At 44.6% G+C, this 20,492-nt stretch overlaps 1 protein-coding gene across 1 annotated transcript in view; it reads left to right on the top strand.

The window, feature by feature from the left end:
* The window catches only part of LOC147683525 (galactose-3-O-sulfotransferase 2-like), a 434,320-nt gene that overhangs the window by 323,717 nt on the left and 90,111 nt on the right, over positions 1 to 20,492 (top strand). The window contains exon 2 of the mRNA XM_086944869.1: positions 5,794 to 5,889. Within this exon, the coding sequence (XP_086800995.1) occupies positions 5,794 to 5,889 (96 nt within the window). The remainder of the gene's footprint in view (positions 1 to 5,793; positions 5,890 to 20,492) is intronic.

Genomic DNA, 20,492 nt, shown 5'->3' with positions numbered 1-20,492 from the left:
TCCCTCCCTCACCAACACTCCTTGATTACTCCTCAACGTGCACCTTTTCTGCTCCATTCCGTTCCCACCTCCCTGCTTCCCTACCTTGTGTTCTTATCCCTTTTCCGGGACCTACTTAATGGCAGTTGCAGTGCAGACGCCTTTGCGGCTGTAACACTGGTTCTCTAAATGTGCTCCAGAGGCAAGCCTTTCTGCACTCATCCCTGCCTGGACTGCCTCCGGCACCAGAAACCCTTATCCTCCCCTGACCCACTGCTAACACTCCTCCATTGCCTCACCCCATACAGTGCTCTCCATCCTGCTGCCATGTGACAACAATGGAAGGAGCTGTCATCTGCACTTCCTTCCCTTTCACCTGCACCAACACCCCTACTACTCCTACACTCACCATAACAACACCAACAGCATCCAACACCCCACACATTCAAGCTACAACATACCAACATCCACCTACATTCTAATCCTTGATATTGTGCATGCTCCTCAACACCTGCTCATTCGCCAACCACTCCAAGGAGGTCTGAGACCTAAAGGACGATGTTGCCCCAGATCTTCTTTTTCTCATCAAAACATTGCTAACAACAGCATCAACACCAGACATTGCTGCAACCATCCTCACCAGTTACGAAATCATTCAGCAAGACCTTCAAAATATTCCAGGAGGAGGGATCACCATAAAATTCAACGGCTCCATCAGCTGCACCACCAACCCAGAATCCGGAACCAAGTTTCAAGTCTCAAGTTTATTTTATTTGCTTGATTAATTAAAATCTTACTAAAATAGCTAAAATATCAATACATTTTAAAATTATAAAACAATGCATCATTCCAACTTGTATCCAAAAACCTGATTATAAATCATACAGATTAAGTTATGAAGCGATCAATCATTTAGGATTATGAGCAAAGGCTTGATTATATATTATACATGTTAGCTCAATCCCTTAATAAATCAAAAAAGCTTCCAACTTTTTTTCTACAGCACATAGAGATTTCACAAAAGCTGAATTCATTAGTAAATCTTCAGAGTTTAAACATGCAATCAGGGCTTGTCTACAAGTCCTTACACCACGTTCATTAAGCAGTCTCTTAATTGTATTTTTTCTTTCACTTTCCAAATCCGGGCAAAGACACAATAAATGTGTAGTGTTTTCTTGTCCTGATTTTCAAAGCCTGCATAGGTTGTCATCTTCTGATTTCTTCCATGGTAGTATGTGATATAGTTCTGGCAAACAGCCAAATCAGGCATTGATAAAGATCTGTTTATTTTTCTTGGATCATGCTGTTTCCAGATATTTTTGCACCTTTTTTCCCTTAAACTCATTTACGATTGAATCTGGAACCGAAAACATAAAACAAATCAGTTTCAAACTGCAAATCACAGTCAACTTCACCCTGATGAGAACCCAAGTGTACCAGTCGGCAGTACTCCGAGCTAGCTTCACCAGCAACTTCCTGGAATCCATCACCCCTCTAATCATTGATTCAACCAATTACATCCTTTTACGGGACCTCAATTTTCAACTGGAAGACCTGGCTGGCTGCAGCTCAATTGCACTCCTCGAAAGCCTCATAACCTCAGACGCATCCAACATGTCTCAGCCACCACCCACTTACTGGACCCCATTTTTACCTCACTTAATGGTATCATGATCAACACACCCACTTCCATCACCTGGACCCTCCACACCATTGTAAATTTCTCAATCAACATATCCCACCAAAGAAGAACCACCACACCCTGACGGCTGACACTAGAGCAACATATCTGAGGTGAAATGGGCTTTCCCCACCCACAATAAACAACAAGATGTCACAGGGCACCTATTCAGCAACATCAACAATTCCAACTCCTGGATCACAGCTTGTGCCTTGTCCCTTGCCCGTTGGAAAAGAAGCCAAGTAGCAAGAACACAAATGCAAGCCAGCTGATACATGGAGGAACTCAATATGACGAACCAGCACTGCAAGCAACTTGAATGGAGGAGGAGAGAGAGCTCAGAAGAATCAGAACAAAAAGTATTTCAATCCATTTGAAGGTTGTACCACCAGCCAATCAAAAGGAAGACCCTAACTGAATGCATCAACAACAACTCAAAGAGCAGCAAAGAAATCTTCGCTATCATCAAGGACTTCAGCACAACAACGCAGCAAGCATTAGCAACATCACCCCAAACCTAAGGACTGTGCAATTACCTCTCAGACTTCATCTGCAAACAAATCACAGCCATGCACACCAACTTGGGCCCACAGTGGCCCACAATAGCACCTCATCATCCTTGCCATTAGCACTCAGCATTGGACACAGGCAACATCCTGACAACATTGAACCCAATCACCACAGAGGAAACCACAGCAATCATGAAGAGCATCCACTTGAGGGCCCCATCTGATCCTTGCCCCTACCATGTCTTTGATAAAGGTTCTACCCCCATCAGCAGAGCCCTCACCCCCATCCTAAACACCTCTATTGACGCAGTCACTTTCCCAGAAGCCTGGAAACATACAGCTGTCACAGCCATCCTGAAGAGGCCCTCAGCAGACGTAGCCAAACTACCTAACTACCGATGTATCTCCCTCCTACCATACCCTGCCAAGGTCCTATCAACAGAGGCCTCACTGACAATCTCATCAACCACCAGCTTGCTGACACCACGCAATCACACTTCACGCCAAACTACAGTACTGAGACAGCTCTTATCACTGCAACAGACAATATCTAGGTGATCCTGGGCAATGAAGAAACAGCAACCCTCCTCCTACTTGACCTCTCTGAAGCCTTCAACACAGTCTCCCATCCCACCCTGTTCAGGCATCTTTACAAGACAGGGCCCCAAGGACCAGCCCTCCAGTGGATCTACACCTTTCTTACTGGAGTGACACAAACAGTGAACATGACACCATACTTTTAAGACGCCCAGAAACTCATTTAAGGAGTCCTCATTCAGGCTATTTCTCAACATCTAAAGGAGGCTACTGATAGATGTCATCTGTGCACACAACATCAACATACTAGCCTACACCAAAGACACACAACTGAACACACAATACCTAGAAAAACTTCTACTCGTGCATGGACGAAGTGGCCACCTGGTTGAAGTCCAACTGCCTCGAACTTAACAAAGAAAATAATAAAATGATGATATTTGGAAAAGATACCTTGCTGTGGGACTCAGACTGGTGGTCTCTGTGCCTCGGACCCCTCTGCACCATCAGCACTGCATGAAGAAATCTCAGGATTATTTTTCAACAGCAAGCTGAACATGCCTGCTTAAGTAAACGCTGTTGACATGGCCTTCTTCTACACCCTGAGGATGCTCAAAAAGATACTCAAGTGGCTACCCAGCAACACCAAGAAAGCGGTCAACCAAGTCCTACAAACCAGCAGACTGGACTACAGGGACACTCTGTAAGCGGGAATCATCAACAAACTCACAAAAAGACCCCTGGCTGTCCAGAACGCAGCAGCCAGACTGGTACTCAACCTTCCATGCCCTTCTACCATCACACCACACCAAAAGAAACTACACTGGCTTCTCTTACAGAAGTGTGTGCAGTTCAAGCTTCTTATCTACCTATACAAAGCACTACACAACACATGTACAGATCTTCAATCAAGCTTATCTGAACAAAGGTGGGTTGATGGCACTTCATGCTGATGTTCAGGTAAGCAGCACCACTCCTCGTCTGCTAATCCAAACTCTTACTAGTGGCCTTGCCACACATATTCAAAAGAAGATCAGGAGGTTGTGCCTTCTCATGCATCATGTGATGTATCTTAGTTGGTACACTGAGGTTCCATAGCTTGACAGTTGGTGAAGGGTATGAAGAAGAGTTTGAAGTAAAGGTGTGTGACATAACTTTGGGTGCCATAAAAGAGGATGAATGGAAAGAAGAATTGAATAAAGACAACGAGATGTTGAAAGTGATGGATTTGTTGTCGCAGAATAAGAACAACAGTCTAAGTAAACCTTGGTCTTTAGTATTTCATGAATTAGCCATTGTTGATGGGATCCTTACTAGAGGCCCAAGATTGATTCCGCCAGACAGTTTAAGGAACAACACTATAAAAATTGTGAAGGACATATGGGCATTTCTAAAACAAAAGAACGCATCAGACAGGATTTTTGGTGGCCTGGTCTGGATTTAATTGTGGAACGTGCCATTCGTGATTGTGTTCCTTGTCAATTGAGTGATAAAGTGCTCAAGCCAAGACATCCACCAATGGTCTGTAGGAAATTACCAATATGTTCTTGGGATGAAGTAGCCATTGACATTGTGGGTCCTTTACATGGTGAACAACAAACTCCTTATTTAATTGTTTTGATGGATTTATATTTACTTTGGGTTAAAGTCAGTACTGTGAGGGAGATAACATCTTGTTGTGTTATAATGTTTTTAGAATCTATTTTTAAACTTGAGAGTTTTCCTAATTCATTACTTTCTGACAACGGTCCTCAATTTTGTTCCGGTGAAATGGAAGAATATCTGCTTAAATGTGGTATTGTACATAAAAGAATTTTTTTATCTCATCCAGAATCAAATGGTACCCTGGAGAGATTTAACAAAACTTTGAAGGAGAGCATCCAAATGGCAAGAGTTAATAGTCTTGATTGGAGAAAAGAGTTACAAAATCGAATTTCAGCATACCGATTTACTCCACATTCTACGACACAGAAGACTCCTTTAGAATTATTCGGAGGAAGCTCTTCTAATACTAGTTTATGTCCAGGGTGGATGATCTTGGCTAAAGGTATAAAGAAAAATGACATTGGTAAGTGGAGGGACAAAGAGTTATATCTTTAGAGGAAAGTTTATGTTGATGCTCGAAGATCCTCTAAAGTTTCCCACTTCAAAGTAGGTGACAAAGTCAAAATTAAGGCTCCCGTAGGGTGTCAGAACTGGTCTAAATTTACAAGTGCAAAAACTGTAATTAAGCTTTTCAAAAATGCTGTAAAAACAGATGATGGGTGTATTTGGAACCACAGTCATGTTGTTCATGTGAGCCTGGATGGAACATTTGATCCTGTTCTGAAAGTCCTTGTTAGGAATTCATCTTATGTTTGTACAAAAAAAGAATCTACTCGCAGGAGTAATAGGGTTCGCAAACTCCCTAGATTTCTGCGAGATTATGTAATATCTTTGTTTCTCATTTTAGCATCTAATATGTTATTTACAGGAAACTGATGTTTACTTTAAATGTAAGAAGGGAGATGTGCGATTTATCCTAGTTGTTATTTACATGTTACTGATGTTTACTTTAAATATAAGAAGGGAGGTGTGTGATGTATCTTAGTTCCATGTTGTGTGTTCCAACATGGAACTTGGTACACTGAGGTTCCATAGCTTGTCGGTTGGTGACTGCATGCTGATGGATAAGGTTGTTTTAATAAATACCTCTTACTTACTTCATGACTGAGTCTGCCTACTTTGTCACACATCACTCCTAAAAGCATGGAACAAACCCCCACACCACATTAGAGCCTCTTCATAGCTTCTTGAATTCTGCAAGAAGTTGTAAATCTGGCTCTTCGCATAAGGCCCTCAAGCACCTCCTATACACCTGCATATTTCCACAATGCCCTTACAGGTGATTTGACCATATAATAATCCAATAAACATAACGGGACATGGCATGACATAACAGTCCACCTGTTCTCGTGTTTATTTGCACAGAGGACTTCCTCTTCCAGATGCTGTTATTAGGACGGTTAAAAGTATAACTATGCTATACATTTTTTCCAACAGACATGGTAGACATATTTATAATTTTCTATTGGCAATTTTTTTCAGGGTTACCGGACTTCTCTACATACTCTGCATCCTGGTCGGATTCACACTGAGAGAACAAGTACTCTTACTGAATGCAGCTTATCAGAGACTCATGAGGTGAAGTACTTTTGTGTACATTATAAAACAACTAAAGTCAACTTTCAGAAAACTAAGTTGAAAGACCTTTTTAAATCTCAGGAACAGATATGGATGTCACTGTCTTGGTTCACACTTCAGAAGCAAGTAGTCAGTACTAAACTCAATTCATGGCATAGTCTGTGTTTTAATTGTTAATTTCCTTGTGAATCCCAACCTACAGAAGAGCGTCAAGCCACATAATCTCATTTATATGACAGGATAACAAGTTGTTAACCTACTCAGGGGCAAGCATGTGAGTCTATTGTATATTTTTGGTAAAGTATGTCATCAGAAAAGGCCAAGGTATGGAAATGTATTATCTTAGGCTAAGACACTGTAAAAACTCCCCCCCCCCCCCCATCTGGTCCAATGCACTAAATAGTGTAATGAGCTCTCCTTTAAAGTCTCTGTTTTGACTCAATAGGCACATACAGACAGCCAGAGAGTTGAAGAAACAATACTAATGCTATGGCTGTATATTTGAACACACATTGGTAAAGCATTGGCAAAGTAGATAAGCTTATTATAATGTTTCTTTATTGATTGGTGAGCTTATGAGTGTGATTTTGTGGAAGGGTGAGTGGGTGAATTTGATAATAAGCGAAAGGTTCACTGCATGCATGACTGAGGTCCTGGTTAAGCCTAAGGGGAGATACTGAGTATATCAATGGATGCGTTGATGAAGTCAGTGTATTAATGGGTGGCTGGGTAAATTACTGAGGGCATACATGGATGTGTATAGGTTGCGCAAACCATGCAGGTTGAATGTACAAAAGCAGCAGTAATAGTGTTTAAAAGTGCCAAGGATGACCAATATTACTGCAGGCAAGCATTTCACTAAGGCCGCGCCCAGTGCCATCATAAATACAGAACATACATTTACATAAATGATCAACAACATTATGCAAAAGCAGACATTATACTAAGGGGTTTTCCGGGAGGGCCTACAATAAGTCAACAATTAATGCTCTCATGATGGTGCACGAACTACACAAGAATGGATACCCAGAGCAGTAAACTGGAGCACCACCTTCCATCGAGTGCACAGACAGAATTTGGATACCTCTTACCTTGGATGTTATTACCCGATATTCTGAGGCAAACTGGAATGTACTAATATAGCTTCTGATTCTATGACTACTGAATATTACGATTAGCCTTGAGAAAGCCCTGGCTAAACTTGCAATATAGGGCGAAACATGTGCCGGCTGTTCCTTTTTTTAAAAACGTTCCAAAAATGAGTTAAAAAAGATTGAAATTATGCACAATGGATTTACAAAGCGGTGAATGCAAATAAAATAACTACCTCCATTTAAACCAATCTGGGTATTGTTCTGTGTTATAAAAAGGAAGTATCCTATTGGCTAAATTAGATTCTTTGGAAGGGAGGAACATATGCTCACACCCCTATTTATACAAGAAACAATGCCATCAAGTCAAGAATGTCCACCATATGTCAGAAACTACCACTATTACTCCTTTTCTTATGTGGCTTATCTCTTAGCAATCCTTAAAGCATATTCAGCATTGTAATATTATTCATTAATCCTAGCTCCATTTTTAGATTTGTCCCATTAATCAGTAATTTCTAGTGCTGGTTTGAATTTGCAGTACCACTCAATAGCCCTTAGGTCCCTCAAAGGATGCCTCTTGACGTCCATCTAAAGACATGCAAAAGGGGTCAGTACCTCCTGCCTTTACTTTAGATTACTCTCAAATTGGCAGAAGGGGTAGCACGGTACCACAGGCCACTAGTGTTTACTCTGAACTCAGTAGAAAAGGTACAGTACAGTAGGTTATTAGTAGAAGTTCCTCTAAAAAGAACAGAAGGGTCTAGTATCATATATGGTTGCCAGATAACCTGTTCACTAAGAAACCTATTCATACTGTATGTCAGGAATAAAACTGATGCATGTTTTTACTCCCATTTTGTAAGATGCAATGGGAAGTCCTGGGACAAGGAACACATCTTGCAAAGAAAACAACTTATGCGTTCTTTATTCTGTTTCTATTGCTTCAGAAAAACATTGAGTAAAGGAGTGGACTGGGGAGCTAGGAGAGTCCAGAGTAACTTTTAAAAGGAACACCAAGGAACTCCAGGGACAGGCACATTGAAGAAGTTGGAATCAATGGTATAACAGAGATTGCATTTATGGCCTGTGGTTGTGCATCATGTAATTTTCATACACAAACTCTCTTACAACCTTTACACTATACATGTCTTCATTAAAGAACACATTCATGTACACAGATGTTTTCATATAAATCCATGCCTGCAAGAAAACTCATCCTGAAGCAGCAGTATTTGTGAGCGGAGACAAGTGCATGCAAGGTGGAGCATAAAGATACCTACAATCTTTTGTATTACATATGTGCACCCAAAAGCAGTCTCACAATCATGCCTTCTGCTGATTATTTTATTCATCTCCCCCCCCCCCCAGCACCTTGATACAGCTACGGGTGAGTAGTTGTGATTTACAGGGCACTTGATTGTCTAGAGAGCAGTCTTTAATCTTTGTTGTGCTGCAGAGTGTGTGTAAAATGTTGTTTGTTTTATGGTATGTAGTTTATGGCTATATATGTGCCTACAGTGAGATGAACAGCAAAGATGATTCCCAAACATGTACAAGCATGGATGTCTAACTATATTCAGACTATGAGTAGATGTTGGGGGCAGAGTCAGGGCTGTTTCTAGACACAGGCTACCCTTTGTGGGGCTAGTTTCAGCAGGGCAACACCAACATAAGGCTAAGCAGATTTTAGCAGCTGGTTAGGAGCAGCTCATTTCAGAGCAAGCACTGGTAAAACACATAGAGCTGGGCTTTTTCTTACGGATCCAAAAGAGCAATGTCTCTTCCATGCATGCATACTTACACTTTTTTTTCAGACATGCACATTATTGTCACATACATACAGTGTTCTTTGCACACACACATATATAGAGGAACACTATGAAGGAGGAAGTCCTGGTGGCAGGGGAAGTAGTAATGATGGTGGTGCTGATATTAATAATGGTGGAGATGGTATTAGTAATGGGGCTTGTAATCATAGTTGTCATACTTATAGTAGTTGGTAATTTGGAGGGGTGGGTTGTATAGCGCAAACTAGACCCGAAGGTATCACAACGCTTTGCATGAGCCCCAGTTGCGTTACAGACGGACATATTCTTTGTTGTTAGAAATGGCAAGATTAAGTGATTTGCCCAGAATCACAAGATTTTGAACGTCCCTGCCGAGACTAGCACCCCGTTCCCCAGCTCCAAGGTAGACCATTCTAGCTTTAGGCCGACTGGTGGTGGTGATATTGCTAGTGTTCATTATAGTGCTGGTTTACTACCGATGAGAATGTAGAGATGGTGAAGATAGTGATGAGGATGGTGGTGTTGGCAGTGTTAGTGATAATAGTGGTGGTAATAGTATGGTATGGTGATGAGAATTATGGTAATGATGGTGGTGATGGACTTGGCAGAGGTCATGATCTTGTTAGTGGAGACGGTTGTGGTAATGGAAGTGGTGATGGTAATTGTACTTGTAATTGTTTTGGTAATGTTGGTGGTACTGGTGATGTTAATTTGGCAGTGGCTGTAATGGTTGCTTGCATGACAATGGTAGTGATAAATTAAGTGGTGGTGGTGCAAATAATGGTGGTGGTGATAACCATGGTAGGGGTAATGGTGGTGTCATGGTGGTGGTGGTAATTGCTGTGGGGATTATGGTAATTGTGGTGGTGGTGACGCAGGTGTAATGGTGGTTATTGTTGTAATGGTTGTTCACATTGCTAAACAGATTGTGTTAACAGATACATGCTGTGCCCTAAAAGAAGTTTATTTCAGAAGAGATGTCAGAAGATGAAGTTTGATTTGTTTCTGGTGAAAGCCTACAGAAAAATATATTGCATAAAATACTTTTAAAAACGGGCCAGTATTGTAGTCACATATTTAAGAAAGTACATATGGGTCTTTATTGCTTAAACAGAGGAGTAAATCCAGCGCGTCGCAACTGCAACAAATGTGTGAGTTGGCTAGAATAGCACTGTGCCTTTAGCAAAAAATAAAGCAAACAAAGAAAAACACTTTCAAGCAAAAAAAAGCTATAAATCAGCAATTACAGTGTTGCTGTTTCAACAAAGTAAATGCATCACAGAGGACACAATGGATCACATTACAAGCTTTATCACCAAAACCTAACTAACACAAATGAAACATTGAAACCAACTACGAAATTCAACAAGGTAGCTCTCACCAGGAAATTAGAAAAAGCTCTGTGTACAGCGCAGTCGAGATTACAATAGGGCAACAGCTGGAGGAGAAAAAAGACACGTTTAAGGCTCCTTCAGCAGCAGATAACCTAAACGTCAGAAACCTCTTTTGTCAAGTGAGTTAATGAGGCTGTGGGAAAACGGAAGCGCTGATCTGACAAGGAATCAACAACCTTAGAGGCAACCGTTTACACATACAGAGATCTGAGCATGAACATATAATATAACAGAGACATATCACAGGGAATCTATTTCAGTTCATTTAGATATAGGCAACAAATAGCTATAGATGACAGATGGCCAGAACTATTGTTTCCAATATACACAGAGCAAGATTAGGATCAGCCGCATGCTTATGACTGCACGGCTTTGTTGTGTATCTCAGCTGCCTGCCCTTGATTGGATGGTGTTGATCTGGTGTTTATCCTCCCCAGAAACATTTTAGTCTCACAGCGTTCTAATAGTATGAGTTGCATCCTTCCCACATATGTACGGACTCGCTTTATTTAGTTTTGGGCACTCCATAGTACTGCAGGTGCTTCCTGTCTTTCTCCCTATTTCCTCTTTGTAATGCACTGCGCGCACATGCACATTTACGCAAGCCCCCCCACCCCACCACTTCCTAATGCTGCCCGCCCCACCCCCAATCTTGATATTCTTATTTATTTTAAATGGGGGGCCGGCAACCAACTAAGTGCTGCTGGTGCAGCCCATGCTCCTGAGGTCGAGCCTGCTCGCTCTGCAAGGCATGCTGCCTTAGAGTATGCACTGGAAGCCTCACCCACTCTCCGCCCACATTTTTAATTGGTTTGTGTCATTGTCCTTCATAAATGCTGGCTTTTGATTCGTAAATAGGCTTGTTAGTCCCGCCTTGGTACCGTCTTGCCTTCATTTGTAACATCCCATGGCAACTGGTACTTTTACGTCGGCTGTTACACTGTACGTCTTTCTTTAGTCTATAAGTACTATTTTCTTTAATGAGTTTCTCTTAACCACAGGCACAACATGCCCTGCTTCAGCTGGTTTTCGCCTGCTTTCATATTATTAACAAGGGCGCTGCGCTTCAATCACCCATACCGTTCACAGTACCATCACACGCAGCTCTTCAATAACTAATACTTAGCATTTTGTTGCAGTAGCAATGTCACCACTGACCAGGAAATGAAGTGAATAATGGTGGCCCGCATAGCTCACCAAACTCTACTTCAATATCTCCGCTTTAATTTTACAACACAGGTGCCGCGCTTTATGTTGCACCACAGAGCATGATTTGGTACTTACACCCTGCTCCTCATTGCTGTCCTGCGCCTAGGCACAGTGATAAACTGTGAGCATTAACTACAACATGGGTGCCACGCTTAATATTTCAGCAGGCGCCCGTTTTTATAAATGTGTTTTGTTAATTGCTGGTAAAATTCATTTTTTCCTATAGTACCTACATTGCATGTACTCAGGGCTGACCGCATGGCTTGGCCAACTCTATGTCAACAAATCAACAACTTCGCTTTGGAGGCGGGAGGAGGAGCGACACACAGCTTTCCAGCCTGCTTTAATTTTCATCTGTAGGTGCAGGGAAATTCCCCTTGTTTCTCTTTAGTGAGAGGAGGACACCAGCAACACATTTTGGTTCTAATGTGAACCTTTCTCACTGCTGTTTTTAGGTCAAGCCTGGCGGCAGAGCGCATGCGCTGCTTGCTCTGTGAGACTGCTGTAGTAAAGTATAGGAGAGAAGCCACTCCCACCCTCCTCCCATATTTTTCATTGGCTTTCATTGTCTTTCGTAAATGCTGCCTTCGGATTCCTTAATATGCTCGTTAGCCCCTTCTTAGTACAGCCTTGTCTTCATTTGTACCCTCCCATGATGAATGGCCTCTTTACTTCGGTTGTTATATGGGACCTCTTATTTAGTCTGTAAGCATTATTTACTTTATTGAGTTTCTCTTACAGCAGGCCGTACATGCCCTGCTTCAGCTGAAACCGTTTATGTTTTTTAAGGAGCACGGCAGCCCCCATAACACAGGCGCCTGCTTTCAATTACTTTAACCCGGCATTATCTTGTGTCTGTTTCAATCCCCCCCAAGTAAAATGGATTTAGAAATGATTAGCAAATTAAGTCATGTGAATTCTAATTAGCTCATAATCCTGTGCTAATGGGATGAAGCTGACAAAAGCACATCTGGGTTACATATCATCTGTACTAAAGCCACATGACAGGTTATTTTCAAAACCCTGTTTTATTAATCAATCAATCAATCAATCAATCAAGAGTATTTGTAAAGCGCGCTACTCACCCGCTAGGGTCTCAAGGCGCTGGGGGGGGTGGGGTGGGGGGGTGCTACTGCTCGAAAAGCCAGGTCTTGAGTTGCTTCCTGAAGGAGAGATGGTCCTGGGTGAGTAGTAGGTGGATGGGGAGGGTGCTCCAGGTCTTGGCCGCCAGGTAGGGGAAGGATCTTCCTCCGGTGGTGGTACTGCAGATCCGTGGGACGGTGGCGAGGCTGGCGGAGCGGAGCTGGCGGGTTGGCGTGTAGAACGTGAGGCGGTTGTTGAGGTATTCGGTGCCCAAATCGTGGAGAGCCTTGTGTGCGTGGGTGAGGTGAACCTGATCCTTTTGCTGACGGGGAGCAGGGTGCAGGTCCCTCAGGTGGGCGGAGATGTGTAGTGTCGGGGGACGTCCAAGACGAGTCGTGCTGAGGCGTTCTGGATGTCTTTTCTGTAGTTTGGCGGTGGTCCCAGCGTAGAGGTTGTTCCCGTAGGGCAGACAGCTGGTGATGAGGGCCTGGGTGACCGTTTTCCTGGTTCCAGTGGGGCGCCAGCTGAAGATCTTACGGAGCAAGCGGAGAATGTTGAAGCAGGAGGAGGTAACGGCGTTAACTTGCTTGGCCATCGTGAGGGAGGAGTCAAGGATGAAGCCCAGGTTGCGTGCGTGGTCCGTGGGCTTGGGTGGGGGGCGCAGAGCAGGGGGCCACCAGGAGTCGTCCCAGGCGGAGATGGATGGGCCGAGGATGAGGTCTTCCGTCTTGTCTGAGTTCAGTTTCAGGCGGCTGAGCTTCATCCAGTCTGCGATGTCTTTCATTCCGTCCTGGAAGCTGGCTCTGGCGGAGGTGGGGTCGTTGGTGAGGGAGAGGATCAGTTGGGTATCGTCGGTGTAGGAGATGATGTTGAGGTTGTGCTTGCGTGCGATAGCTGCTAGGGGGCTCATGTAGACGTTGAAGATGGTGGGACTGAGCGAGGAGCCTTGAGGTACGCCGCAGATGATCTTGGTGGCTTCTGCGTGGAAGGGCGGGAGACGTCTCTTTGGGTTCTGTCGGAGAGGAAGGAGGTGATCCATTCCAGGGATTTTCCTTGGATCCCGGCGTGGCGGAGGCAGGTTGTCAGGGTGCGGTGGTAGACCGTGTCGAACGCAGCCGAAAGGTTGAGCAGGATGAGGGCGGCGGTTTCTCCGTTGTCCAGCAGGGTCCGGATGTCGTCGGTGGCCGCGATGAGGGCAGTCTCAGTGCTGTGGTTTGCTCGGAATCTGGACTGCGATGGGTCGAGGGAGCCGTTCGTCTACAGGAAGGCTGTCAGCTGTTTGTTGACGGTTTTCTCAATGACTTTTGCAGGGAAGGGGAGGAGCGAGATGGGGCTGAAGTTCTTGAGGTCTGAGGGGTCTGCGGTGGGTTTATTCAGGAGGGCGCTGATCTCTGCATGCTTCCAGCACTCCGGGAAGGTGGCGGATATGAAGGAGTTGTTGATGATGTCCCAAAATTTAGGTGCGATGATGGAGTCAGCTTTGTTGAAGATGTGGTGTGGGCAGGGATCGGCTGGGGAGCCCGAGTGGATGGTGTTCATCCTGTGGGTGGTATCTTCCGTGCACCAACAATCACACCACCAATACCACCACCACCAACACCACCACCACCAATGCCACCACAACCAATACCATCACCTATACCACCACCAATATCACCACCACCAATACACTAATACCACCACTACCAATACCACCATCACCAATACTGCCAATACCACTACCAATACCACTACCACCAATACCACCAATAACACCACCACAACCACCACCAATACCCCTATCACCACCACCACCACCAATACCAACACCAATACCACCACCACCAATACCACCACCACCATCAATACTACCATCTCCACCAATACCACCACCAAAACCACAACCACAACAAAAACCACCAACACAACCCTCAATACCACCACAAATACCAACACCACCAATACTACCACCAGCACTACCACCACCAATATGACCACCACTGCAATGCCAATACCACCACCAATGCCACCACCACCAATGCCACCACCACAATATCTTCAATACCACCACCTCTACTAATACCAACACCACCACCACATTTACCAACTCCACCAACCAATACCACCACCAACATCAATACCACTACCACCAATACCAATGACACCACCAACACCAATACCACAACAACCACAAATACCATCAACACCAATACCACCACCAATGCCACCAATACCACCCCAATACCACCAACACCAATAAAACTACCACCACCACAAATACCACCACCAATGCCACCACCATCAATACCACCCCCTCCACCACCACCAATATCACCACCAATACCACCACCACTAATAACACCATCACCAATAGCAGAACACCACCAATACCAGACCACCACCAATACCACCACCACCACCAATACAACCACTACCAATACTAATACCACCAATACTGCTACCAATACCACCACAAAATACCACCACCACTAATCCAATACCACCACCACCACTACCAATACCATACCACCACCAAAACCAGTACCACCACCACAAATACAACCACCACCACCACTAATACTGTCACCACCAATAACACCACCACCAATACCAATACCACCACCAATACCACCACCACCAATAAACAAACACCACCAAAACCATGACCACAAATGCCACCACCACCACTACCACAACCACCAATACCACCGCCACCACCAATACTAACACCACAACTAATAGCAACAACACCAATACCAACAAGACCAATACCACCCTTAATACCACAACCAATACCACCACCAATAGCACCAACAATCCAATACCACCAATACAGGTAATACCACCAACACCACCAATACCACCACCACCAATACCACCATCACTACTAATACCACCAGCACCACTAATACCACCACCAATACCACCAATACGGCCACCAGCAATATCACCACCACCAATACTAACACCACCAATACTAATACCACAACCAATACCACCACTAATACCACCAACAATCCAATACCACCACCAATACAAGTACCACCACCACAAATACAAACACCACCAATACCACCACTACCTGTAATACCACCACCAATACTACCACCACCAATACCACCATCACTACTAATAACACCAGCACCACTAATACCACCACCAATACCACCAATACAGCCACCAGCAATATCACCACCACCAATACCATGACTACCAATGGCACCATTATCACTACACCACCACCACCAATACCTACACCACAACCAATACCACCACTACCAATACCACCAACAATACCACCACCAATACTACCACCAATACCACCACCAATCCAATACCACTGCCACCAATACCACCACCAATACCACCATCACCAATACAACCACCACCACTAATACCACCACCACCAACAATACAACCACCACCACCTATACCACCACTAATACCACCACCACTAATACCACCACCAATACCACTAATGTTGCCACCACCAATATCACCACCACCAATACTAACACCACCAATACCATGACCACCAATACTACCACCCCTACCACCACCACCACCAATATAACCACCACCAACACCACAACCAATACAACCACCACCACCAATACCACCATCACCACCACCAATACCACCAATTCCACCACCACCACCAATATCACCACCACCTCCACCAATACCACCACCACCAATACCAACACCACCAATCCAATACCACCACCACCAATACCAATACCACCACCACCAATACCACCAGCAATACCACCACCAATTCCACCACTAATACCACCACCACCAATATCACCACCACCAACACCTACAATACCATCACCACCAACACCACCATCACCAATACCACCATCACCAATACCACCACCACCAATATCACCACCACCAGTACCAATACCAGCACCAATACTACCAATGCACCACCACCAATACCACCACCACAAATACCACCAACACCACCAATACCACCACCACCAATCTAATACCACCACAACCAATACCACTGCAAATACCACCATCAATACCACCACCAAAACCACCACCATTACCAATACTACCACCACAACTAATACCAACAACACCAATACCAACACCACTAATACCACCACTAATACCACAACCAATACCACCACTAATACCACCAACAATCCAATACCACCACCAATACAAGTACCACCACCACAAATACAAACACCACCAATACCACCACTACCTGTAATACCACCACCAATACTACCACCACCAATACCACCATCACTACTAATAACACCAGCACCACTAATACCACCACCAATACCACCAATACAGCCACCAGCAATATCACCACCACCAATACCATGACTACCAATGGCACCATTATCACTACACCACCACCACCAATACCTACACCACAACCAATACCACCACTACCAATACCACCAACAATACCACCACCACCTCTAATACCACCAATACCAACTCAACCAATGCCACCACCACCAATACAATACCACTTCCACCAATACCACCACTGCCAATACCACCACCAATACAAGTAGCAACACCACAAATACAACCACCAGCACTAATACCACCACCACCACAAATACCACCAATATCAATACCACCACCAATACCACACTAATACCACCACCACCACTAATACCAACACCAATACCACCAATATGGCCACCACCAATATCACCACCATCAATACTAACACCACTAATACCATGACCACCAATACCATCACCACCACTACCACCACCAATATAACCACCACCAACACCACAACCGATACAACCACCACCATCACCACCACCAATACCACCACCAATACCACCAACTCCACCACCACCAATACCACCACCGCCACAAATACCAACACCGCCAATCCAATACCACCACCACCAATACCACCACCACCACCAATACCACTACCAATACCACCATCAATTCCACCACTTAATACCACCACCGCCAATGTCACTAAAACGTACAATTCCATCACCACCAATACCAATACCACCATCACAAATACCACCACCACCAATACTGCCACCACAAGTACCAATACCACCACCAATACCACTAATTTACCACCACCAATACCACCACCGCCAATCCACTACCACCACCATCAATACCAATGCCAATATCACCATCAATACTACCACCAACACCACCACCACCGATACAACCACTGTTACTAATAGAACCACCACCAATCCAATACCACCACCACCAATCCAAAACCACCACCACCAATACCACTGCCAATACCACCATCAATACCACCACCAACACCACCACCACCATTACTAATAGAACCACCACCAATACCAATACCACCAGTACCAATGCCACCGCCACTACCACCAATACCACCACCACCACCAATACCACCAGTACCAATGCCACCGCCACTACCACCAATACCACCACCACCACCAAAACCACCAGCAATACCACCATCACCACCAATACCACCACCATCACCATCACCACCAATACCATCACCAATACTGTAGGAGAGTAGGGTCTGCTTCCCATCGTTACCCCCACTTTTCGCTGGTTGCTGCTGCCACAGACACGAGTCTACCCTCTTGCTGCTGAATGAAACTCCGGCAGGGGAGGCTTGGACAATAGGTTTCCTGTCCATGGAGGTGCTGGCACCTCCTCAGACAGGCTTTAGTGTTTTGGGGCAGGGAGGGTTGCATTCAATTAATGCTTTTCAAACACTGCCTGGGGCACACAAGGTGCTCCATGCATAGCCCAGTACAAACCGGTTGCTGAGGCACTCAGCCCCAGCTCTGGTGTGAAACTGGACAAAGGGGAAGGGGTGTAACCACCCCCTCTCAAGGTCCACCCATAGGAGGGGCCATAGAATTAGTCCATCCCCTATCTTTCTGATAAAGATAGAACCACAGTCCCTAGGACCTTAGATTACCCTGGACCAAACTCTGAAACATATATCCTGGACCTTCGACATTCCATTTCAACTGGAAGACGGAAGACATCTCCCTTGTGGTCAAGGAGTGACCAACCTGTTCTAACCGGCACCAACAGCAACTTTGCCAGTCTGCATTTCCGAAGCTCCCGCTGGATCCCGAAAAATCTGCAACACCGAACATGGACTTCCACGCATCTCTGATACCGACCTTTGCTCACAGCAAAGCTGAGACCCTTGGCGGACACAAGAGACGTGGGACTGGAACTCCCGGACATCCTGCATTTTGCATGCTGCACCTACTTCCCAAAGTATCCTGAAGCTGTGCATTGGGGTGCTTAAGCCCCAGCCCCGAGCACTATTTGTACCGAAGCTCAGAGGCCCACACTCCACGAGTGTCCTGTGGGCCCGCTTTGTGCATTATCACTTGATGCATCTTTGCAGTTCCTGACCCGTTGGCTAGTGAGCCCCCAAGAAGATCAATCTTGAATCACATTTATTTTCCTGGTTGCTCCCTGCTTGCTCCAGTTTCCCTGCAAAAGAGAAGTGCGTCAGACCTTGCTGGTCTGCAACAAAGTCAATCTCAATATCATGCATGGGTTGCGTTTGCAAGGCTTGTTGGGTCCAATCCGGATACCGACAATGCAGTCAACTAGATCCTTTGTGGGACAGCTAGAATCCAGCTCCTGGTTGTCATCGACGCCTCCTGGACCACGTGGCTGAAGAGACAAACTTCACCTTTTCACCTGAAATCACCCAACATTGGCTGGAAGCTTTCCATCGCCATCCTAGTCACTGGCAAGAGACCCAGACTCTGTCCCTTCTGCTTTCAGGTTCTTATGATCTTCGATCCACCCAGACACTTTTCCTCTGGTCTCATGCAGCACTTCTTTGCAGCTCTCCATTGAAAACAACGACGAAACCCGACACCAAAAGGCACCTATATATCCAGTTTCCGTGGGTGAGGTAACACGAGTACTCCGGTAAGTAAGTAACTAAGAGTTTTATTTGCATAATTAATTAAAATCATTGCAATTCGTAAAGGCACTGGTTAAAAATTAAAAAGCACTAAACAAGTTCTGATAAAAAACAGTAAGCAGATAAAAAAAGGGAAAATTGTTTTTGGAAATTAGAGTTCATTCTTGGTCATCTAGTGGTAACAAAAGGTTAATTTCAGACATAAATTTTACAAAGCGAGTAGCCATCTGAGATGAGTCCCACCTAATGCATACTTCTAGTGCTTCTTGACATGTCCTGATGTTTAGAGAAAGCCAAATCGGACGAAGCCAAAAGGTTTGTTGGACTAGTAAACGACTACAAATGCACAGGATATGAGTTAGGTTTTCTTCCTCTTGTTTGCAGAAGCGGCAGTGTGTGGAGGCAGCTTTCTTATATCCTTTACCGAATTTATATGCCGTCAGTGGGATTAAGCCAAAACGTAATCCCATTAGTATGTATTTTACATGAGGTTTCATGGGCGATGAGAGATAGAGCGGTAGTGTTTTTGGGGCTTAGAGTTTAGAGGCCCAACTACTGTGAAAAAGCTTCAACACTGATTGTGCGTCATGTTCATAGGAAAGTATTTTTGCTTGTTTAGTCAGAAGTTTGGATTTCGCCTCTAAGGGTAACGAAATTGACCATATATTCTGAGCCTTTAGGGTTTCCAAGCAAAAGGTCAAGTATTTATTCCAAGATGTGTCGGGATTGCTAAATAATGTCCATATACAGCTCTTTAGAGTGTGAGGACTAGCTAGTTTAGTTTTTAGACTATAAGCAATAAATCTTGCACTCATAATCCAGTTTTGGGAAGACAGGGAAAATTCCTTTTGGATTTGGGCGTGTGAAGTCGAGTTTGGTAGTTGGAATACTCTGCGAAAGCATGCTAACTGAGCTCTATCTAGCCAGATGGACATTTTGTCTTTATAGGTTGTGGCACCGAAGGCTATTGTCGGCAGGAATTTTGCATCTATCAGTCTTATTAAGGGGGAAAAATCCGGGGAATGGAGGGCTCTCTTTGTTCTTATGAAAGCCCCTTCCAAGCTCCGAGCAACACCATGCATTGTGGTTATGTGCGCAGTCGGTCTCCCTTTGTGATCTATCCAGACACCCAGGT

Source organism: Lissotriton vulgaris, chromosome 11 (assembly GCF_964263255.1).
Source record: "Lissotriton vulgaris chromosome 11, aLisVul1.2, whole genome shotgun sequence".
Lineage (NCBI taxonomy): Eukaryota > Metazoa > Chordata > Amphibia > Caudata > Salamandridae > Lissotriton > Lissotriton vulgaris.
The sequence above is the reverse complement of the archived record's forward strand: the minus strand, read 5'-3'. Positions and strand labels throughout refer to the sequence as shown.